This window comes from Rosa rugosa, chromosome 5 (assembly GCF_958449725.1).
Source record: "Rosa rugosa chromosome 5, drRosRugo1.1, whole genome shotgun sequence".
NCBI lineage: Eukaryota > Viridiplantae > Streptophyta > Magnoliopsida > Rosales > Rosaceae > Rosa > Rosa rugosa.
The window spans coordinates 34,499,510-34,519,569 of NC_084824.1; the positions used below are offsets into that span (position 1 = coordinate 34,499,510).

At 41.6% G+C, this 20,060-nt stretch overlaps 1 protein-coding gene and 1 long non-coding RNA gene across 2 annotated transcripts; one reads left to right on the forward strand and one right to left on the reverse strand.

Annotated features, from left to right (window-relative positions):
- Positions 1–717: 717 nt before the first annotated feature.
- LOC133710488 (endochitinase EP3-like) lies at positions 718–2,054 on the forward strand. Its single transcript, XM_062136561.1, has 2 exons — positions 718–1,196; positions 1,421–2,054. The coding sequence occupies exons 1-2, from the start codon at positions 770–772 to the stop codon at positions 1,819–1,821; spliced, it is 828 nt and encodes a 275-aa protein (XP_061992545.1). The 5' UTR covers positions 718–769; the 3' UTR covers positions 1,822–2,054.
- An 8,523-nt stretch (positions 2,055–10,577) lies between these two features.
- On the reverse strand, positions 10,578–11,618 carry LOC133707727 (uncharacterized). The gene is made up of 2 exons (XR_009845255.1): positions 11,532–11,618; positions 10,578–10,842 (listed from the first exon to the last, which is right to left on the reverse strand). It is a non-coding gene; the product is annotated as an uncharacterized LOC133707727 (long non-coding RNA).
- Between the last annotated feature and the right edge of the window lie 8,442 nt (positions 11,619–20,060).

A 20,060-nucleotide genomic window follows, 5' to 3' on the forward strand; every position in this document is an offset into this window, starting at 1 on the left:
ATGTAAAAACTATTTAATTTAACCTGTGTAACAATTAGTAACCGTTGTCACTTATTATAACAATAAAGTCCCTGCTATTTCGTTGATCAACACGTTAGAAGCAAAAGATTAAAGCACCTTCCGGCGTTCCTATATAGTTTGTAATCTAGAAGGCTCTTGCGAGGGACACGTACTATTGGAAATAGAACACGTACCCTTTTAAATAGAAAGGTCATAATCAATTATATTTTTATTCATATTTAATTGGAAACACCACCCACCGGAGCTTGCCTGCAACCCCTTGAAGAATACCATAGTTGATATCCATCTTAGTAATACTCTAGGTTAAGGTACATATATCAAGGGTGATAATAGGCAAGAGATCAGAATGAATAGTACATATTTAAAACAGAAATGTAGTGTCAATAGTGGATTTGTGGACGTTTGCACAAAAAGAAAAGAGGGTCGTGAGGTTGATAAACTAACTATAATAATCAATGGAATAATCTATCTATCTTTAATCTTATTTGTAAATTGGAATCGAGACATACACCAAATTGTACGTTGAACCTTTAAAAGTCTAAGTCAAACCTGAAACACAGAAATTTCAATAAACCAAATTGTAAGTTGTCCCGGTCGACATGTGCCAATTAATGACCATTTCTAATTAACTGGTACTCAATCGTCCATGCCATGCATATCTGCCTTATAAATACCCAATTCGACCATCGTCTTAATTAGCTCTATACCTCATTCTATACACATATCAAAAGAGAGATCACAGTTAAAGATGGCTTTCCAAGTTACAATTAGGACGAAGTCCCTTTTCTTCACCATCCTAGGCTTAGCATTTGTAGCCCAAATTGCAATAGCTCAAGACTGCGGGTGTGCCGCAGGCCTGTGTTGCAGCGAATTTGGTTACTGTGGCACCGGCGATGCCTATTGCGGCAAGGGTTGTAAAGAAGGTCCTTGTACTACCACCCCCACACCGACACCAACTACTAACGGTGGCTCGGTGGCAGATATTGTGACCACTGACTTCTTTAACGGGATTATTAATCAGGCTGGTGCTGACTGTGCCGGAAAGAGCTTCTACACCAGACAGGCTTTTCTCGATGCCCTCGGTTCTTATGGTGATTTCGGTACCACCGGTTCCGCTGATGACAATAAGCGGGAAGTTGCAGCGCTGTTTGCTCACGTCACGCATGAGACTGGCCGTAAGTATATCATCATTTTCTCAACATCCATGTTGCTAGCATATCTTATAAATACAATTACTGCAAAACAAAATCACATCTGTACTTGGATAATAATACTCTAGTAGAAGAAGGCTAGGTGAATTGTAGTCTACTGAATTAATACATATAGTATGCACTAATTATCACTATACATAATTCCATATGTACGTACTAATGAGAGCATTTTTTAATGATGGATGCAGATTTTTGCTACATAGAAGAGATAAAGAAGGACATCTACTGCGACACGAGTAAAACAGAGTACCCATGCAACCCCAACAAGCAGTACTACGGGCGTGGACCACTCCAGCTCACCTGGAACTACAATTACGGAGCTGCCGGAAGTGCCATTGGCTTTGACGGCCTGAACTCCCCCGAAACGGTGGCTACAGACCCCGTGGTGGCGTTCAAAACGGGCTTGTGGTTTTGGATGACCAATGTGCACTCCGTTATAGGCCAAGGATTCGGAGCCACAACTCGAGCCATCAACGGTGACGTGGAATGTGATGGCAAAGCTCCGGACAAAGTTCAAGCTCGCGTCAACTATTATAATGACTACTGCACCCAACTTAATGTTTCTCCGGGTGACAATCTCTATTGCTAAACATGTTAACTAATTAATTGTGGAATAAATTAATAAAAGTGCAGCTAGCCTAAAAAAACATATAACATCAATCTCTTCTCTCTCAAAAATGATATGTACTGATATATCATGCATGGTATAGCCATGAAAGGAGAGGACTACCTCCTATTCTGTAGTCCACGTATTCTTTTTTTATAAGATAATAAAATAAAGAGAGCTCGAATTGGTACGCTTGATTGAAATTAGAAATTTATTATTACTTTTTCTTTGTACACAACTACACATGGGGCCCAAAGGGGTACGAAGAATGGATTCAATAGAAAAATATATAAGAAGTAAATGAAATTCAGTTCATTACTTGGATCAAAAGTAATGATATTCAGGTCGATCTTGATAGGGAATATGAAATATCGTAACGGGAAAAATTCTTCTAAAAATAAGTTTTTTATGCATTTCTGTTCTATACATAAAGTTACAAATCATAAACTTTAGTACACGAACTTATAACCCAAAAAAATTATTTGTATATGATGTTAATAACCTCATCAGTCCATATGCCATTATCTATATAATGGCGGCTAGAATAGGACTTTTACCAAGAAAAATTGAACCCCAATCCAAACCCAGAAAAGATGAACCTCAACCGAAACCCTAAAAACTCAAATCTCAAACTCCAATCTCTGGGTCAAAGCCTTCTCTTCTCGACCAACCACCACCTTCCCCAACCTCACCGATTTCCTCTCTAAATTCAGCCTCAAATCTCAAAAATCTGTACTTCATTTTATTTTAAATCACTAGTTTCATCACTACCCCAACCAAAACAAACAAACTCCGCAAAATCGGGAAGCCCTAACCTTTCTTGACCTCCCTTTTGTTCGAATCAATGGTATAAATCACCTCATTAACCCAAATTTCTGCTATCAAACTGTCTGAATTAGACTTTATAAAGTAAAAAAAATAGAAATCGAGGTGTCACGCCCCGAATTTTGAATAAAGAAAATTCAAATCCGAAACGCGATAACTCAACAAATAGCCAAAATGCTTAGAATTTTTTTTATTTAAACTAAGAAACAAAAATAAACTGAACCCACAAATATCAATACCGACTCGTTCTCTAGAGTCAAATATTACATTACAACGTGTTCACAAAAGCTCGGAAACATCAAAGTAAAATGTAAACGCTCTCTAAGAGCACACTACAAAACAATAGTAAAATAACAAAATAGGTTTTGAACCTAACACTGCTGCAACAACAATCCGCGGTCTCAACCCTAGTCACCCTGACCTGCAAGAGTAACCCCAACACAATGGAATAGTGCACCGGGTTGCAACTACAAACCTGGTAAGCTTTTTAAGCTCGTATGAGTAATGTTAGGTCCATAATTACCTAGTAAATATTCCCCTAATCTTGCACTTTTGCTTAACCTTTGTGTTTATTTATGTTTATTTATTATGTTTTTCTTACCATGCTAGGAAACAATAGAGAAGCATGGAAATGCACTAAAAAGTCAACCTTAGCATGTTTTCCTACTCTAGCTAGGAGAAAGCAAGCTAGACAAGGAAGGAGGGGCAGCAGCCTGACCAAACGAACTCCAAATGAGTTGAAACTTTCCAGATCCATTCTAGACATCCTAATGATCATTTACTATGAAGAGTTAAAGAGTTAGTTCTGAGTGGAAGACCATCAAAAGATCGATCCAAGTTTCTGCACTAGAAGATGAAAACTGCAAAGCCGGATCTGTACGGATTCCGGTAGCATTTCCTGCCAAACAACGATGAATTAAGCTCTGAAATTTTACCAGGATGGTCTACACATATGGATGAACATTTGGTATGAAGAAACAGAAGGCCAATTCCGAAGTCTCGGTGGAGATTCAATTGAAGGAAGAAAGGAGAAGAAAGTGCGCAAACGGACAAAAAAATGGGTCAATGGAGGTCAATGCCGAATTTCCAACCATTTCCAGCCAAGGACATGTGTAGAGAGCATGGAACAGCTGTTGACTAGGGTTAGAGAGCTTAGGTGGGAAGACTTTAGGTGTATGTTATTTTAAAATTCAAAATTTGAAAGATGACAAGTGGTCCTCCTCTTACATCTTACACCTTTGTCTCCCAATGACTCTTCTACCCTTACTTTTTCTTCTCCACCAAAATATCTGTGGCGACCTGAATGGGTATACCATTGTTTGGCTCCAATTTTGTTACAGCTGGTCAACAGTCTCTTTTCTGCGCGAGCGTGCCAGCACCGTTCGGGTGTGGTCGTCGGGGGTGTCCTTTGACCTGACTTCTTTCAAGCGATTGTGGACGAGGAGAGCACCAACCTCGTCGTGGGATTCTTTGTGCCTCGTGGCGAGGACTTTTGCTGAGCTTCTTCAAAATCACAATCGATACTCGATGTTGTAGATCGAGCAGAGCGAGAACTACTAGGAAGTGAGGAGAACTTGCTAAAGCGTGACTTTAGCTTGGCTGGAAGGTTTGGTAGCACTAACAGTCGGCTCGTGAGGAGACTAGGACTGGAGTATGACTACCGGTAAGAGAAGGAGAGGGTTGCTCTAGAGAGGTTTGGATAATCTTAGAGATTGTTGTTGTGAATTGTCTGTTTAAGTGTTTCATTGTATCATCTATTTATAGGCTACCATGCCAAAGTGTTTAGTATTAAACAAATGATAGTGGATCATTAATTGGAGATAAGAAATGATGAATTTTGGAGATAAGGAAGCATAATTGGAGATAAAGAATGATGAATTTCGGAGATAAGGAGATAAGGAGGCATAATTGGAGATAAGGAATGATGAATTTTGGAGATAAGGAAGCACTTTCTGCTCCTTTATTCCTTCAATTATATCTCCATCAACCATTCAGATTTTGACCGTGACTTCTTCATAAAAAATGTTCCACTATGAGTGTAGATCACCCTGGTAAAATTTCAGAGCTTTCACTACAAGAAATTACCCATTTAGAGACAAAACTATTTGTGACAAACCTAGATTTCATCTCCTTAACCTCTCATGGGTGACAATATATTGATATTGTCGCTAAAATTTTGTCTTTTAAAGAAACATAATTCACTGTTTTTTCGGAGACAAAATTATGAAAATGGGGGACAACTATTTTTGTCACTGAAAGCGGAAAAGAATACGACGTCGTCCGGTGCTGGTGTTTAGAAAATAAGTAAAATAGTTGAACAGGTGCTCCCCACTCATCACGTCTTCCTCTCTCTCGTCTCAACTGCTCGCCTGCTCTCTGACGCTCAGCCTCGGCCTCCACCAGAAATCAACCTCCATGGAAAATGATATTGCCATTGTTTTCTCCTTTCCTCGCTCATATTCGTCAATTGTAGTTTTGTTATTGTGCCATTTGATTTAGTTTGGGTATATTTTGGTGGGATGGTCTGGAGCCCCAAATCAAATTTTGATTCTGTTTTCTTTCTAGGTTTTCTAGGGATCACAGTGTTGCTATCAATTGAAGTGCGGGGATGGGCCATGTTACCGGGAAGTAATTTACAACACGAGGTTACTCTTCCTCTTTCCCATTTGAATTTGGCACCAATTCTCTTCCTCTTAGCCATGGGCGGGGCTTCCGTCATCAACAACGGCATTCGCATTCCCCTGAAATTCGACTCAGCTAGGGTTTCATCACGATCCCCAGCCCCAAAATGGAGTAGGCCTCACTGTATTCACCATCTTGTTCTTCGCCACCGCACAGGTCTTTCCCTTCTCTTTCCTTCAATTTGCTGTTCTAGCTAACAGTGGGATAGCCATCCCTGATTTTACATATTTGTATTCATTGAATTTGGATTGTAGGTGGTGCCGTGGTTGACAGTCTGTCAATTGTGTGTTCTAGAGCAACTGAGCAGGACGATGATGTATCCACTTCAGGTAACTCTTATCATTCTTCATTCATGAACAAAATTTTTGAGACCATGTAACTGAAAATCATAAATTTCACCCAAATTGGGATCTTTATGCAGTTTATATGAAAAGTCCTATTGGCTTTGGCGAGGGGATTCATCCTCAGTCATATGATGGCATTAGTAATGTGGACACTTCTCACAGTTCCACTCTGGATAAATCTAAGGGAGCCAAAGCTTTTGTTACTTCTGTAAGAACTGTAGCTTTTTGGGTGACCATCTCTTAGCTTAACTGGAATTCTTTATGTTGATGGTGCTGATAAAAGTTGATCGCTGTTAATTCTTTTTCATGCTTTTATCTCAGTTTTGTTATGAAAACTCTGATTTTATGTTTAATTCATAAACAAATCACATGGGCATTTTAGAAGTTTAGAAGATACAGATTGTAGCTAGTTTAATATACAATTTCACATAGGCATGTTTAATTTATACCTAGTTTGTGGTGTTTGTTGTATGAACAGAGCACTTTGTTCCTAAATTGAATTAGATGTCTAAACTGAATCGGTAAGAATCTTAATAGAACATTCTTTCATAAGAATTTCTTAGTTGTTTATGTAAATATTTTTAATTAATTTTGGCAAATGCTTGTGCAGAGCCAACTTGAATTTGTTGTTCTAATCTAAAGGACAGAAGATCCCAGCTACCCAACAAAAGGTACTCAAACTTTTGTGTTTTGACATTATCAGATTGCCTTTGTTTGTTGTTCACTGGGCATCACTAGGAACTAAAACAATGTGTTTGTCTTTTGTAGTCCCACCCTTGTCTTATTAATTAGTAGTTATATGGTTCGTAGCATTTTTTGAATCGATTGGGTGAAAGTTTACTCATTAGACTGTAGGCTGAACCTATTCATGTTTGTTCATCCATGGGGCAAAAATCTGCTATTGTAGATAAAAGAATCTAAAGTTAATTTGGCAGGTTTTTAATTTATAGGTTTTCTTGTCTATATTGACAGGCACTTGGTTCTACACGCTTCAATTGAAGCGGTATGCATATCGTTTTAAGGAAAAGCTCTCATGCATCAGCCTTCTCTGCACACATTTTCCAGGTCACTCATCTTACTGAACCATTGTCATTTTGGCTGTATGTTAGGACACCATTAAATAATAAATAAACAAGCATTTTTAACTAATTATGATTCATTGATTTGGATTGCCTGCAGACTCTAATTGAGATGTTTTTTTTCTTCTTGTTCTTCTTGCTTTTTTTTTTCTCCCACCTATTTAGTTATGTACAATTTCCTCCATTGTTTCTCTGATTATGCCTAATAACTTTCGTGTAAAGTTCAATGATGTCTTGAATTTGTTCCTTTTTACCATGAGTAAATTGTAACTGTTTGTTACCTTGTTTATTTCAGAGATATCCTAAGTACTTGCCATTTGTGACATGGGCATTTCTTCGAATGTGTGCTTACGACCTGGCTTCTCTTCAGCTATAACAAGGATCTCACATGAGGATAGATGAGTGACACTAACGAACAAGTGTGTTTCTGTGAGGTTGCATGATTAATCATAGACACACTTTTGTGAGACGAGGCTTTGTTGAGCAAAGAGGGAGATGAAGTTTGAATACAATTGTTTTGTTTTTAGTCGAATGTTCTATTTACTATGATGGGTACAATATAAAATTCTTTTTTAATCTAATAAAAGAAGTTTAATTGTGTTCTATAATGCTCTTTCTTTTTTTGGTTTTTAATTGGTTGTTGGTTTCGATTATGTTTCAGTTATTTAATTTAATAAAAACTGAAGAAGAAAATATTATATTTGGGATCCAGTCAATTTCCCGCCATATATCATGAATTCCCGGGAATTCTAGACAGCAAGGTAGACAGCAAGGGAGACAACTATGGAGGAAATTAGAGACGAACAAGATTTTGTCTATGATCTTTTTTGGTGACAAAATTTACCTTTTGTCACTAATGAGAATCTGTCACGCTGTATTAGAGACAAATTTAGCGACAAAATCATTTTGTCACCCATACTAGTTAGTGACAAAATTGTACTAATTGGCGACAAAACAATTTTGTCTCTAATGGGGGTTTTCCTTGTAGTGTTTTGATATAGTGGTTGGGCCGGAAACGCTGCTGGACCTCTTACAGGTCCAGTTTTCCAGTTTTGCTTCTGCAGAAAATTGGACTGATTGTTTTAAGGCCTTCCACTCAAAACTAGCTCTGGGACTCTTCATAAGAAATGATCATTGGGCTTTCTAGATTTAATCTGGAAAGTTTCAGCTTATTTGAATTTCGTTTGGTTAGTCTGCCGCCCCTCCTTCCTTGTTTAGCTCGGTTTCTCCTAGCAGAAGTAGGAAAATGTGCTAAAGTTGACTTTTCATGCTTTCATGCTTCCATGCTTCCATAGTAGTCTTTATTTAGCCTCTAAATATATATTTCGAACTTGTCGACAATATATAGCTTGAGCCACTGACATTGGCTCAATTTCTCCAAGACGTGTCTTGTCAGACCAAAATGCTCATTTTGGGTCCAAACATTGCCCCCCAGACCTCGAAGTCAAAGGTCTTCATCTTGACTGAAGAGGTCTTGAATCAGCACTACTCTTATAATGTTGTCGCTGCAAAGCCACTTGTATTGGCTTGACTGTTTCCATATAGGCTTCTAAATAGGCCATAAAGCTTGAATGCCATAATCTGAAATACGCGCCTTTGTCATGAACTGACGCTTCCTTTGCCAACTTTATTGCCCCCTATGGATCTAGCGAAACTTGGGCAGGTTGTAGGCAATCAAAACTTTAGCGTGCCCCCCATGCGAAGGAGACTGCTTTTGATCGCGAATGAGGATCCTTCTCTTCCTTGGTGGTAGCTTCGCCATGTGTATAGCAACAAGTATCTGCCTTGTTTGCTGGCTCTCTGTTGATTTTCTCAAATGTAGGTGTTGGAGCCGCTTTCCTGGCTAGATCAAGGCCTATAGTACTTGGCGAAATAAGATGCAAAATAGCAAACTGTTTGCTTTCATTTAATCCTTCGCGAGTCTTATGCCAAAGAGGATGATTGGATCATGGCTATCGTCATCATGACGTGTGACCAAGTGAAACCACCATATTTTGCTGCAACTTTAGCATCTAAAACCGCATCGGTTTTAACCATGTTTTATTTAAAAAACATCAGGCCACTATGTTGGCCCTGCGGTGGTAGGAAAAGGTGGAATATCTTCACTGTCGCCTTAGATGCGATTCTCAAGATGGAATAATGATTCATTAATTATCAACTAGGGCCACTCACTGGCCCAACTAATAAATTAATCTCCAAAAATATTTGAGCTATAAATTAAGGTGTATTGGAGAAGTATCTTCACTGTCGCCTTAGATGCGATTCTCAAGATGGAATAATGATTCATTAATTATCAACTAGGGCCACTTACTGGCCCAGCTAATAAATTAATCTCCTAAAATATCTGAGCTATAAATCAAGGTGTAATGGAGAAGTGTTCCTTGCGACCTAGAAATGGCATCCAAGAAACCATTCGTTATCGATCAGGCAGATGAAATCACTGAGAAAGCCGCATTCACCTGGCGGACTAACATGAGTGTTCGATGTAGTAGTCAGACCGAAGAGGAGAGAAGTTGACTTATGGGCTTTGGTGGCAGTGATAGTCAAGCGAGTCTGGGTCCCACACCTCGCGATCGTTTGCCAGATGATGCTATGGCCTATTATGGACTTCCCATCTGCCGTCCCATAGCGGCTCTTCGGCAGCTGCCTGGTGATTTTAGCAGTTGGGGACCAAGGAGGAAAGTGGGCTACTGGCCTACCGTCGCTCCCGAGGAAAATGTTTGGTATCAGGATGTCCGAGCGAGAGATTTGGCCTGATGGGATGCGGTGGGTATCACCCAAACCATCGATCTATGCTTCTGTCTTCCCGATAATACTAGCCCTGCACCGCTAGCCGCCGCTCTTTGCTTCTAGAACACCTCCAGCAATACATTCGATTTCTAGTTTGGGCAGATGAGCATAACTCTACTGGATGTTCTTACCATCACGGGGTTGCCCATTGACTTTGACCCCTATGTGCATGGTCAGTTTGATGGCATTCAATTTTCTTTGAGAATGGATATGGCTGGTCGAGGGCATCACAACAGATCCTACCCATCCTGGCGCGACTATTACTGCACCCAGCGTGACCATACATGAGGTATCGCATTTTTGGAATTCTGGCTTTGCAAATTTATCTTTTGCACTTCTTCCAACAAACCTACTGGGCCCTGGAATTCTCTGGCCACTGCTCTCTACAATGGTATTTGCGTTGGCCTTGGGCAACCTGTATTGGGTGCGTTATATCGCTCCCTTTATAGAGCTATAATGCGCCTATTTGATACTGACATTAGTGGCCCCTTCTGGATCCTTGCCTTTTGGCTGCAGATTTATTTCTCTCTCTTCCGTCGCGGTGATATTCCAAAGGAACCTCCAGTTGATTCCCTTTTGGGGAACTGGCTTTGCCGCAACGTAAGGTATCGAGCTCCACCCTACTCCGAGTGTTTTATTTACTTGTACTTGCTGGGAGAGATGCCGGACCCAAAAATAGTCCTTTCTAGGCGATTCCCTCCTCCCCTGATGATGGCTTTCTGCACAGTGGACGGGATCATAGCGAAAGAGCCCTCCTGGGCTTTCGTCGCGCCATCTCCTGCTTGGATATTCATCTTGCCACCGACCGCGTGTGGTGACCCGAGAGGGGGTCCCACAGCGCCGCGACTCCGAGCCAATGAGGAATCAACATGTCACGAATGGCATCTCGATAGCTCATCAACCCGAAACCGCAAGGCCTTTTGAGTTTAGGTTGTTGGTTTACAAAACACTTTCTTGGACAAATCATTCTAGCAACCTAACAACACATTTTCAAAAGCGGAATTCGAAATGGGCTAAGGGTTTTGGGCTTGCAATCGGAGCCCAATTTGGAAAATAAAACACATCTCTAAGTAACGACAAGTATGGGAGACGCGCCCCAGGGTTACGGGCCTCCCGGAATTTTTGTAAACGAGTAGGAAATAAATAAAAAGTAAATAAACAAGCTACTACAAAATCCGATTAAGGACCAAAACCTTCTTTTGATAAAACTAAAGAGAAATGCGCCAAGCCGTGCCATGTGCCTCCCCTGTACGCTTCCCGACCACATGCTCGAAACCTGCACACTATAGTAGGGGTGAGCTTTCGTCCTCGCATGCCCAGTAGGGGCCGACCCAACCATGCTAGGTTTGAAAAATAATATACTTGAAAATATTTACTACATAATATTGTGCACGTTTATCGAAAAATGCTTTAAGAAAAGTGGCAACCACAAACATTTGTTTTCTTTCATAAAACATGTGCAGTATGCTTCACACACTTGGAGCTCCGAGATACTTACCTGCCGGCTAAAGTAAAATAAATCCGTGACCGACCTGGTTCGTCCTAAGTACGAGAACCGGCCAACTACTCTGTAGTACTTCCGACTACAAGTAGCGAAAGTGTCCATTTCCTGGCCCTGAGTCTCCTATGACTGGTTCACTGTCTATACTCACTTTTTTTTCTCGACAAACATAGGAGCACGGCCCCCTCCGGAGGTTCACGGTTATCGACACCGTGGGATCCCTAGGAATCTACGCGTCTAGGTCCCATTCACTTTCAGGTCACAAGTACACACATACAAGGGTACAGTATCTCAACATGCAAGTCTAGCCTCGGTTTTCACAATTTGCAATTATCAGTTCTGAAAACACATGTATCACGAGGCATCGACTAATGAACAACCAAAAACGTACTTGCAGGCAACATAATATTATACTAGAGCATTCCACATATAACGAAAAGCCTCTAACAAGGAAGGGACAGCTCACCCTACCTGGAATTGGAGTGCTTGCCCACATTCGGGTTCGTTCCCGACTTTCGATCCTTTATCCAAATCCAAGTGCACATGCTCGGGCCCTTTATAATAAAATTAAACCAGTGAGTAACTTGACGTCACTATAACCAATTAACCGAGCAACCAAAGCATTCATTTAATTCTCTTTAAGTCCATCGAATTATCTTTTGATCAAAACAATGATCTAGAACTTATGCTTGAAGGAATTTCTTTTAGTAGATAAAATTTAGTACCCATTCCCAAACAATCCAAATGATGTATCATTTGATCATTTGGGATATGGTGATCAAACTTAACACTTGTGTCCATTAAGCATAGTTCGGCTCCACTCATTTAACCTTTCTTTGTTTAGTACTCTTTCGATAAGAAAACAAAGGATAATTTACCATTCCCAAATTCCGGGGTATGGTAACTAAGAAAACACTTTAATTGTAATTATTTCCTTTACTTTAATCGAATAACTTAAATCATAAGGGATCCACTATTTTCTTGACCAACTGCTTCTCAATATTAACATCAATCACAGCATCTAGTTTACTTAGTAAAATTGATCCAATCTCAATTACCAAACTGTTTAAGCATTTAACACAAAATAAAAAGTCACCTCAATTCAACCTCCATTTAATCCATTTTCCAATCATCTTACAACATGCTTAATTCACCATGAATTCACAATTTGTTCAATTCAACCACAACAATTCCAAGATCACCAAACCAGGCCCTTACCAATCTTCTCTCCCAAACTAGAAGCCGTTTTAACATGGCTGTACCAAAACACCATTCGAACCCCTAACATGTAGAACAAAATCAATAATCAACCCATCACCAACTTTCGTATCCAAAACAGAAACTGCAGAGTGTCCTTACCATTTCTTCTTCAAGGGTGACTCAATCGAAACCTCAGCTCCAGGCTCTCCTCTTCAAACCCAAAACGCAGACTCTCCAACCTCATACAATCCAATTTGGACAACAGAAAATTAGGTTTTTCGATTCTCAACGTCTCATGGTATTATCCAAAGGGAGAGGACAAAATATAGCTTACCAGACGAAAAAGGTAAGCCGGTGGCTCTCACGGCGGTGCTGGGTGGCTCCGGTCAAAGTCAGAAGTTGGGACTAAGGGGTTAAGGCGGTTCGTGCAGCCCTAAGCTTCTTCGAGGTGGTGGCTTCGTTCAATCGTGGCCGGAGGCGGTATCCCTAGTTTTGCAGAAGCCCAGATCGCCGGCGCGGGTGCGTGCGGTGTCCTCCAGCTTCGGGTTAGCGACGAGGCTTTGGGGTGATGCTTAACAGCCTACCCCGAGCTCGTAGGTGGCGGCGGAGTGTTGGAATGAAGGCCGGAAATCGACGAGGCTCGAGGAACAGTGGCGTCGCGGTCATGGGTTGGCGAGTGTAGAGGCTGCCGGCGATGCATGTCGATGCTGAGGCTCGGGCTTGGGTCCGATTTGGATGTAGGTTCGATTGGTGGTGGCGGTGACATGAGGTGGTGGCCGGAGATTGGGTTTCCGGCGTTTGCAGAGGGAAGGAGAAGAGAGTGAGAGGTCGGGGGAGAAAGGGAGAGATGCGGCCGAGAGGGGAGAGAGGAAGAGAAATGAGGCTAGGGTTTTCCCAAGTTTTCTATTTATACTAGCGCGTGAGAAATGTCGAATTTATCCTCGCGTCAAATTACATAATACTCCCTGCTGATCACTTTCAGGTTTTCGGGCTCGTAACTTTTATTCGTTTTTCGTCGGAAACTTCCTAAGTTACTCCTCGACTTCGTCCTAGGCCCAAAACTCGATTTCGTAAAAATCCAAAATCCAAGACTCTGTTACAACTCAATTTATCATCTTCGAAACTTCAACAAAAGGTCGCTTCACTAAACTTCGCTAACCTTCTAGGCCCAAATAGAAGAATCTCGGCCCAAACTTAAATCGTCAGCCCAATAGGTGGTCTCGATACCAAAATAATTTCCAAAATAAATTCCTTCACTTAAATTACCTTGCGGAAAAATCTTATTGGCGAAAAATTACATTCTAAAAATTAAACAAAATTTTCGGGGGCTCACACCGCGTAAGTTATGAGCTCTATGCCCCTAACCACTTTGCTCGCCAATTTGGGTTGGCCCAGTTGGTACCCTGGCCTCTAGTTGATTCTGCCAATTACTACACCTCTTGGCGGAGATTAGCCCCACCTGGGTCTGCCCCCTTTCAAAGTTGGTTTACTTTGATAGTGATTCCCCCTTGGGTCAGAGCGCTGTACCCCCTCAACGATGTAGACGATGATTATGCTGATTGGTGGAAAGAAGTGTCCGTGAACTGTTGGGACCCGCCACATGACGAACTCTTCGTCCTGATCTTTCGTGGCATGAGTAGTCCTGGTCCGGAGGACCGCAAGATTCTTGAGCGCTTCTCCAACGGCAGCACAACCCCCACGACCTATTCTACCTTCTCGCTCATCGCGTCCAGGGATACAAATCCACGAGCCTAGGGCAACAGTAAGTTTTTGTCTTTCTTCACCATTCCTTTTCCTTGTGTTGATTTTCCCGTTCTTATTCCAGAGTGTGTTTTGCAGCAAACTACCCGGAGCAGGACAGCCTCTGTTCAGGCCGGGAAACAAAAGGCAATAGCAGAGGAGACTTCTGAGGGAGAGTCTTCGCATGATGAAGATCCCACTGAGGTAATTTGGTTAAGAACGATCCCAAACTTGTATATTTGGTGCTTCCCCTCTTTTGAGTTATGACTCTTTTCTTGTACAGGCCACTGCTGTCTTTACTTGCAAACGCGATCGAGCTCAATTCGTCGAAGAGAGTTTTGAAGATGACGAACCTCTGGGAATGCGATTGGTAAACTCCGGCCCCGTCTTATCCTATTTAAATTTTAGAATCTGGGCAGGATTTTCACTATGTATCTTTTGACAGGTCCGTCAAAGGACCATTGATCCCTCTCGCCTGAGCGAGGCTGGACCCTCAGCCACTGCAGAAGATCCAACTCTCTTGCTAGTTCAAGCATCAACTAACCCCGTGGCGCCTCTTCCGTCTCCCACATCTACAGAGCATCTGTAAGGTCCTACCATTCTAATAACGATCTCTGATGACGACTCCTCGAAGGATGAAAGCGTGGAAAGCCACTCTGAGACTTCTGCCGTTTATGAGGAACTGATGACGACATAGATTCTCGCGGCACTAGAGGTCCAAGAGGTGAATGAGGCGGGGCTTCTTTCTCTTGGTGACCACGTACCAGATATTGACCCGACAACTCGAGAGGTAAGCCACTATTGGCCAATGCTTTCCATTTCCCTTTTTGATCCAACCCCGCTCTCTGACATTTCTGAATCTGACCAGGATTCTGTTTGTACTGAGGAGGTGGCTGCAAACGCTGGGGGTCCTATCGGCGGGACAGTCGCCCCAGAGATAGAAAATGATATTGACGGTGGTGGTGCCCCCCAAGTCTCGCGAATAAATGAGACAACCGTCGAAGCCGAGGGCTCTGTGCTTGAATCTGCTCCACTTGCCCATGGTGAGCCGCGAGTTGAGTTTCCAGATTCTCCTGCGGCTGAAGGGACAGACCAACCTGTTGAAGATGAAGAAATTGAGGAAGCTGTCCACCCTTTTGCATTGGTGGTTCGTGATCCTGTGGCGCCTCCGCCGCCTCCTCCTCCTACCAGATTCGAGAGATTGATGAGGGTGTTGGAGATAACTCCTCCTTCTGCTGTGGATGAGGCTAAGATGGTGCTTCATGAACATCTGGGTCCTCGGGTATTGGAGACTGACATCCTCCCACGAGTCTTGGAAGCTCTAAGGTATCTTCGCCAGGAGAAGGCATTGACCCTGCAGCAATTTAGTGCTATTGACGATCTGCTGAATGAACTTGGTAGGGCCCGCCAACTTCAACCGGCCGCGAACGCCCAGGCTCACGACACTCGAGAGGCTTTGAATAGCCTTTCTCGAGAAATGGACATCTCTCGCGGTATTTTAAATGAGCGAACCATCTGCCTGCGGGAACTACAAATCCAAAGGTCCGACTTCAAACTTCAGATCGAGGACCTCTATACCGGTTTATGATACGCTAAAAGCAAGCGCATAATTTAACCTTGAAAATGTCATCGTTAGTATATAGTAAATAGGGATCGTTCTATTCCGGGGATTGAGGGTACACCTGTCAACAAAAATACAAAGGCAATTATTTACAAAGATATTTACAAATAAACACATTTTACACGAAAAAAGGGGGGATTTTGTTTTTGGTTTTTCGAAAATAAAACTAAGTAAGTAAAACAATTAAAATGCAAAAACATAAACACAAGAATGTAATGAGAGAAACAAAGATCAAAACCGAAACTTATAATCAAATTTGATTCAATTCTAATATTGTTCATCTAAGTCATGAGAAAGGAGTTGATCATGTGAAACGTTAGAAATCAAACGATATCCCATATTTTACTTTTCAATGCTAATTAACCTAAGTGAAAGCACCTAGATCAATCCTATCAAACATGCATTCAAGCTCTAAAAAGTTAGATAATCATAACATGTTTAACGCATTACACATAGAGAAAGGCTATCAACTCAAGTGTACAACTTAGTATGGAAAAGTCCACCTAATTGCAATTCTCTTCAATTAAATTCGATCTTTGTCCAAAACCTTTACTACTTTGATTCAAGTTTACACAAAACAAAAAGTTGATTTATGTTCTTAAACTTAGCAACAATTATGCATAAACCCTATATGTTTTGAACCACACAAGATTAACACACAAAGGATATCTATCAAGCAAATTTAATCAAACAAACTCACATACGCAACCAAGAATTACAATATATGAATCAAAAATTCTCATTTAATCATAAAAATTCCAGAAATTAATACTTGTTCAAACATATATGTCAACTAGTTCATAACCAACGAAATTCAAAGCAAAGGTTACAAAGGAGAATCGGATTACACCGTGGATGATGATGAGAACGAATGATTAACGTTGTGATCTCTTGAATCTCAAAAGCAAGCTTCAAGGATGGTGATGGATGATGGATGCTCACGGCTCTTCTTCTCCCTTGGCCTTGCTTGAACCCGTGGAGATGACTAGAGGATGGAGAGAGGGATGAAGATGCTCACGACAACAAATGGTTTTCTGATTTTTTTCTAAAGTGTGAAAGTGTAAAATTGGGAACCCTAGACGTCTAGAATGAGGGAGTATATATAGGGGATGGCATGCCTTGGTCTCCAAGCCGTGTAAACCTTTAATAAATCCATGGAATTAATCTGAAAATTCCACATAGTTTCCTCCAATGATAGCTGCTTGCCAAGTAAGCCCTATGATGTGGTCCAACCAATCACAAAATTCTCCAAAATACCTCCCTAAATAATATTGCCGAAATTCCTTGATAATATTCTGATTTTCTCTCTTTTATTTCGGCCAAACTACCTTTAGGGATTTTAGGAATGTATCTAGACACCTTTTAGCACTTTTCTTGGTCTCCATACTTTTGCTTTCCTTAAAAATTGCCCTAGAAAATGTCTTGCCGAAATCTTCTTGGTTCTTGCTTGATTTTCACGCCAATTCTCTCTCCCTCTTTGTATTTTCACGGCAAAGCTTCCTAGGGTTTATTCTTTGCGTCACAAACCCTAATTCCATGGGCCTTTAGTGGGCTTTGATCCAATTGCCGAAAATCCACAAAGTCTTGAGAGTTCTTGGGCCTTGTTGCTTCAACTTCAAGCCTTGTCACCTTCCAACGTCATGACACTTCATTTTTCCATTTCCTTTTCATTGTTGTGTTGGAAACTTGCTTGGTAAGCTCTCCTCCTTTTCGCAGGGTTTCCTGGTTGAAGCAGGAAAACTTCTTTTCTTCATTTCTGCTCATTTCTGTGGCTCTTTGTGTCTCATTTTTGCTCCCCTTAACGTTTGCAAGCTCCTCTTTCATTTCGTGAGTTCATTTCCACTTTTTAGCTCCGAGGTCCTGAAAATAGAAACCGTTAATGAAAAATAGAAACTTTCCTAAAATGAAAAATGGCAACTTTCCTAAACTGAAAATGGAAACTTTCCAAAAATGAAAAATAGAAACTACAAAATAGAAACTTTCTACAAATAGGAACTTTCCCAATCGAAGAATGGAAACTTTCTTAAACAGAGTTTTATTAAGGAAATAACGCAGAAAATGTAGGGAAATGCAGTTAAAACGTCGCATTAAAATGTTCCTATCAGTTTAGCCTTTGTTGAAAATGCAATTGCTGCAGAAGAAGCCCAACTTGATGAACCTCTCGCTGCTTCTGAAGAAATGGGCCGCAACCTGGCCCGTGTCAGAGAACGGGCCACTCTGGCAGAAGCTAGTGCTATTGCAGCGAACCTCCGCGTGGAGGAACTTTGTTTGAAATTGAGCTTTGCGGGCCAATCTCTGTAGGCCCCCTTGCGGGCCAATCTCTGTAGGCCCCCTCGAAAACCGTTCGGTCTCCTCACATGCTATTGATCCTCTAATAATAGCTAACTCCTCAAAAACCGCTCCTCACATGCTGCTAGTCCTTTTTTTCCCGAGATTTGGAATCACTAATCTCGATTTACTGACATCAGTTTTGAAATTGAGCTTCATCCAAGGGTGGGGATTTGCCTGAAGTCCCTATAAATAGTTGTATTTCGGGAAGGGAATACTCACAACAACTTTTCTGAAATATTCAAAAAATGGCCTTTCAGTCCTTGCTTCTTTTTCTCATTCTTCACAAATCTTCCCATCATGAAATGACCTTTAGCCTCTAAATTTTAGGCTTTATGGCGTAATCTTAAGCCTAGGTTAGGCCTTATGGCGTAATCTTAGGCAACCCCTTGTTTCGTCCTTCTGGAATCCTGCAACGACAATGCCAGGCTTCAGATTGGTTTAGAAGCGCGAGGGGGCTCCAAGTGTGGGATCTACGATCATGCGAGATCATCTTTGTTAGAATCCCACACACGGAGCGAAACAGGGAGAGGGAGGAAGGCCACTCTGTGGTTCGTCTTTCCTCCTCTGTTTCCTTCCTTCTGGACCCGGCCCGTGTTGTGCCCTCCAGATGGAAGGGGCTTTGGTTCTCACCTCCTTCTCCCCCTTTCTCTTCTTGATAGAATCTTGGAGGGATGAGAAGGGATGGGCTCTTTGAAGGAATGGGTTCAAGCTACAGAATGGCTGTTCCTATACTTCACGTCCAACTAATGGTGGTTACCAAGGCTAGAGGGGGTGCAGAGACTCAAGCTGATATTTGGTTCCTTCACTCTCTGCCCCCTCTAGGAGATAATGGCACGGCTCAACCCGACGTTGGATTCCATAGCTTCTTCCAATTGAGGGGGCTTGGAGGCTCCATTTTCTTTCACTGGAGTCTCCTCTTCTCATGGATAATGGTGTTGGTCAAGCCTATGTTGTATTCCTCTACCGCTTCCATGTAAAGGGGCCGCGGCTCAACCCGACGTTGGATTCCATAACTGCTTCCAATTGAGAAAAGATTCAGAAGATATCCGAAGATTCCTGTTTTGTATTCTAGGCACTTTTGGCTTTGTAATGAATGTACTGCTTTTGGCCGCAAAGCCACTTTATGAATACAATAATATTTTCTTATCCTGATAATCAAATATCCGTGAGAAGCTGAGTCAACGTGTCTCGCAAGGCCCCAAATATAGGCCCCCATAGTTGTATATTGAAAATAATATGAACTTTTAAAATATGCTCCACGTAAAAAGAGCCTCGCGGCCAGGGTTTTGAGAAAATATGTATCTTTTAGATCCACTTGCTGGCTCCCAACTCAAAACTCTTAGCGCCAATAATTCCTTCTTTTCCGAGATTTAAGGCACTAATCACTCGTTGAAAAACGACGGTCGTGAAAAATAATCACTTGAAAAGAATAGTTACCTCCTCGAAAACCGCTCCTCACATACTGCTAGTCCCTTTTTTCCCGAGATTTAAGGCATTAATCACTCGTTGAAAAACAACGGTCGTGAAAAATAATCTCGTGAATAGAACAGTTACCTCCTCGAAAACCGTTCGGTTAATTCCACAGTGAGAAGATAATATTGAAAAATGGAACAGTTACTTCCTCGAAAACCGTTCGGTTCCCCCACGCGCCAATAATCCCTTCTTAATTACTCATCATCACCACTCTTCAATTCTCACATTCTCTCAACCCATCACCAATGGAACCACAAACCCAGCAACCAACAGAGGATGGAGGAAGCAACAAAGCAGCCGGGAGTAGTGCTAACATGCTTCGCAAGAAGAGCAGTACTAGGTGGATTCCCACTACAGATCATATAAGAATCCTCAAGGAGCTTTTCTACAGCAAGGGAGTTAGGTCCCCAACTATAGAGCAGGTTCAGAGGATCTGTCTCCAGCTGAAATGGTACGGCAAGATCGAGTTCAAGAATGTCTATTATTGGTTCGTGAACCAAAGGGCTCGGGAGAAGCAGAAGAAGAAGTCCACTTCGGATGTTCATGTGCCCATGCAAAGATCAGGGCTTGTTGGTGATGACAATGTTACCAATTGGAAACATGAGGATCAGTATATTAACTTTGGATCTTCTGCA

What these genes read in the sequence shown, in the direction of transcription:
- LOC133710488 (XM_062136561.1), top strand. Translation starts at nt 770, where the DNA reads ATGGCTTTCCAAGTTACAATTAGGACGAAGTCCCTTTTCTTCACCATC. An exon ending in CGTCACGCATGAGACTGGCC is followed by an intron (nt 1,197 to 1,420) that starts GTAAGTATATCA and finishes TGATGGATGCAG; the next exon opens with ATTTTTGCTACATAGAAGAG.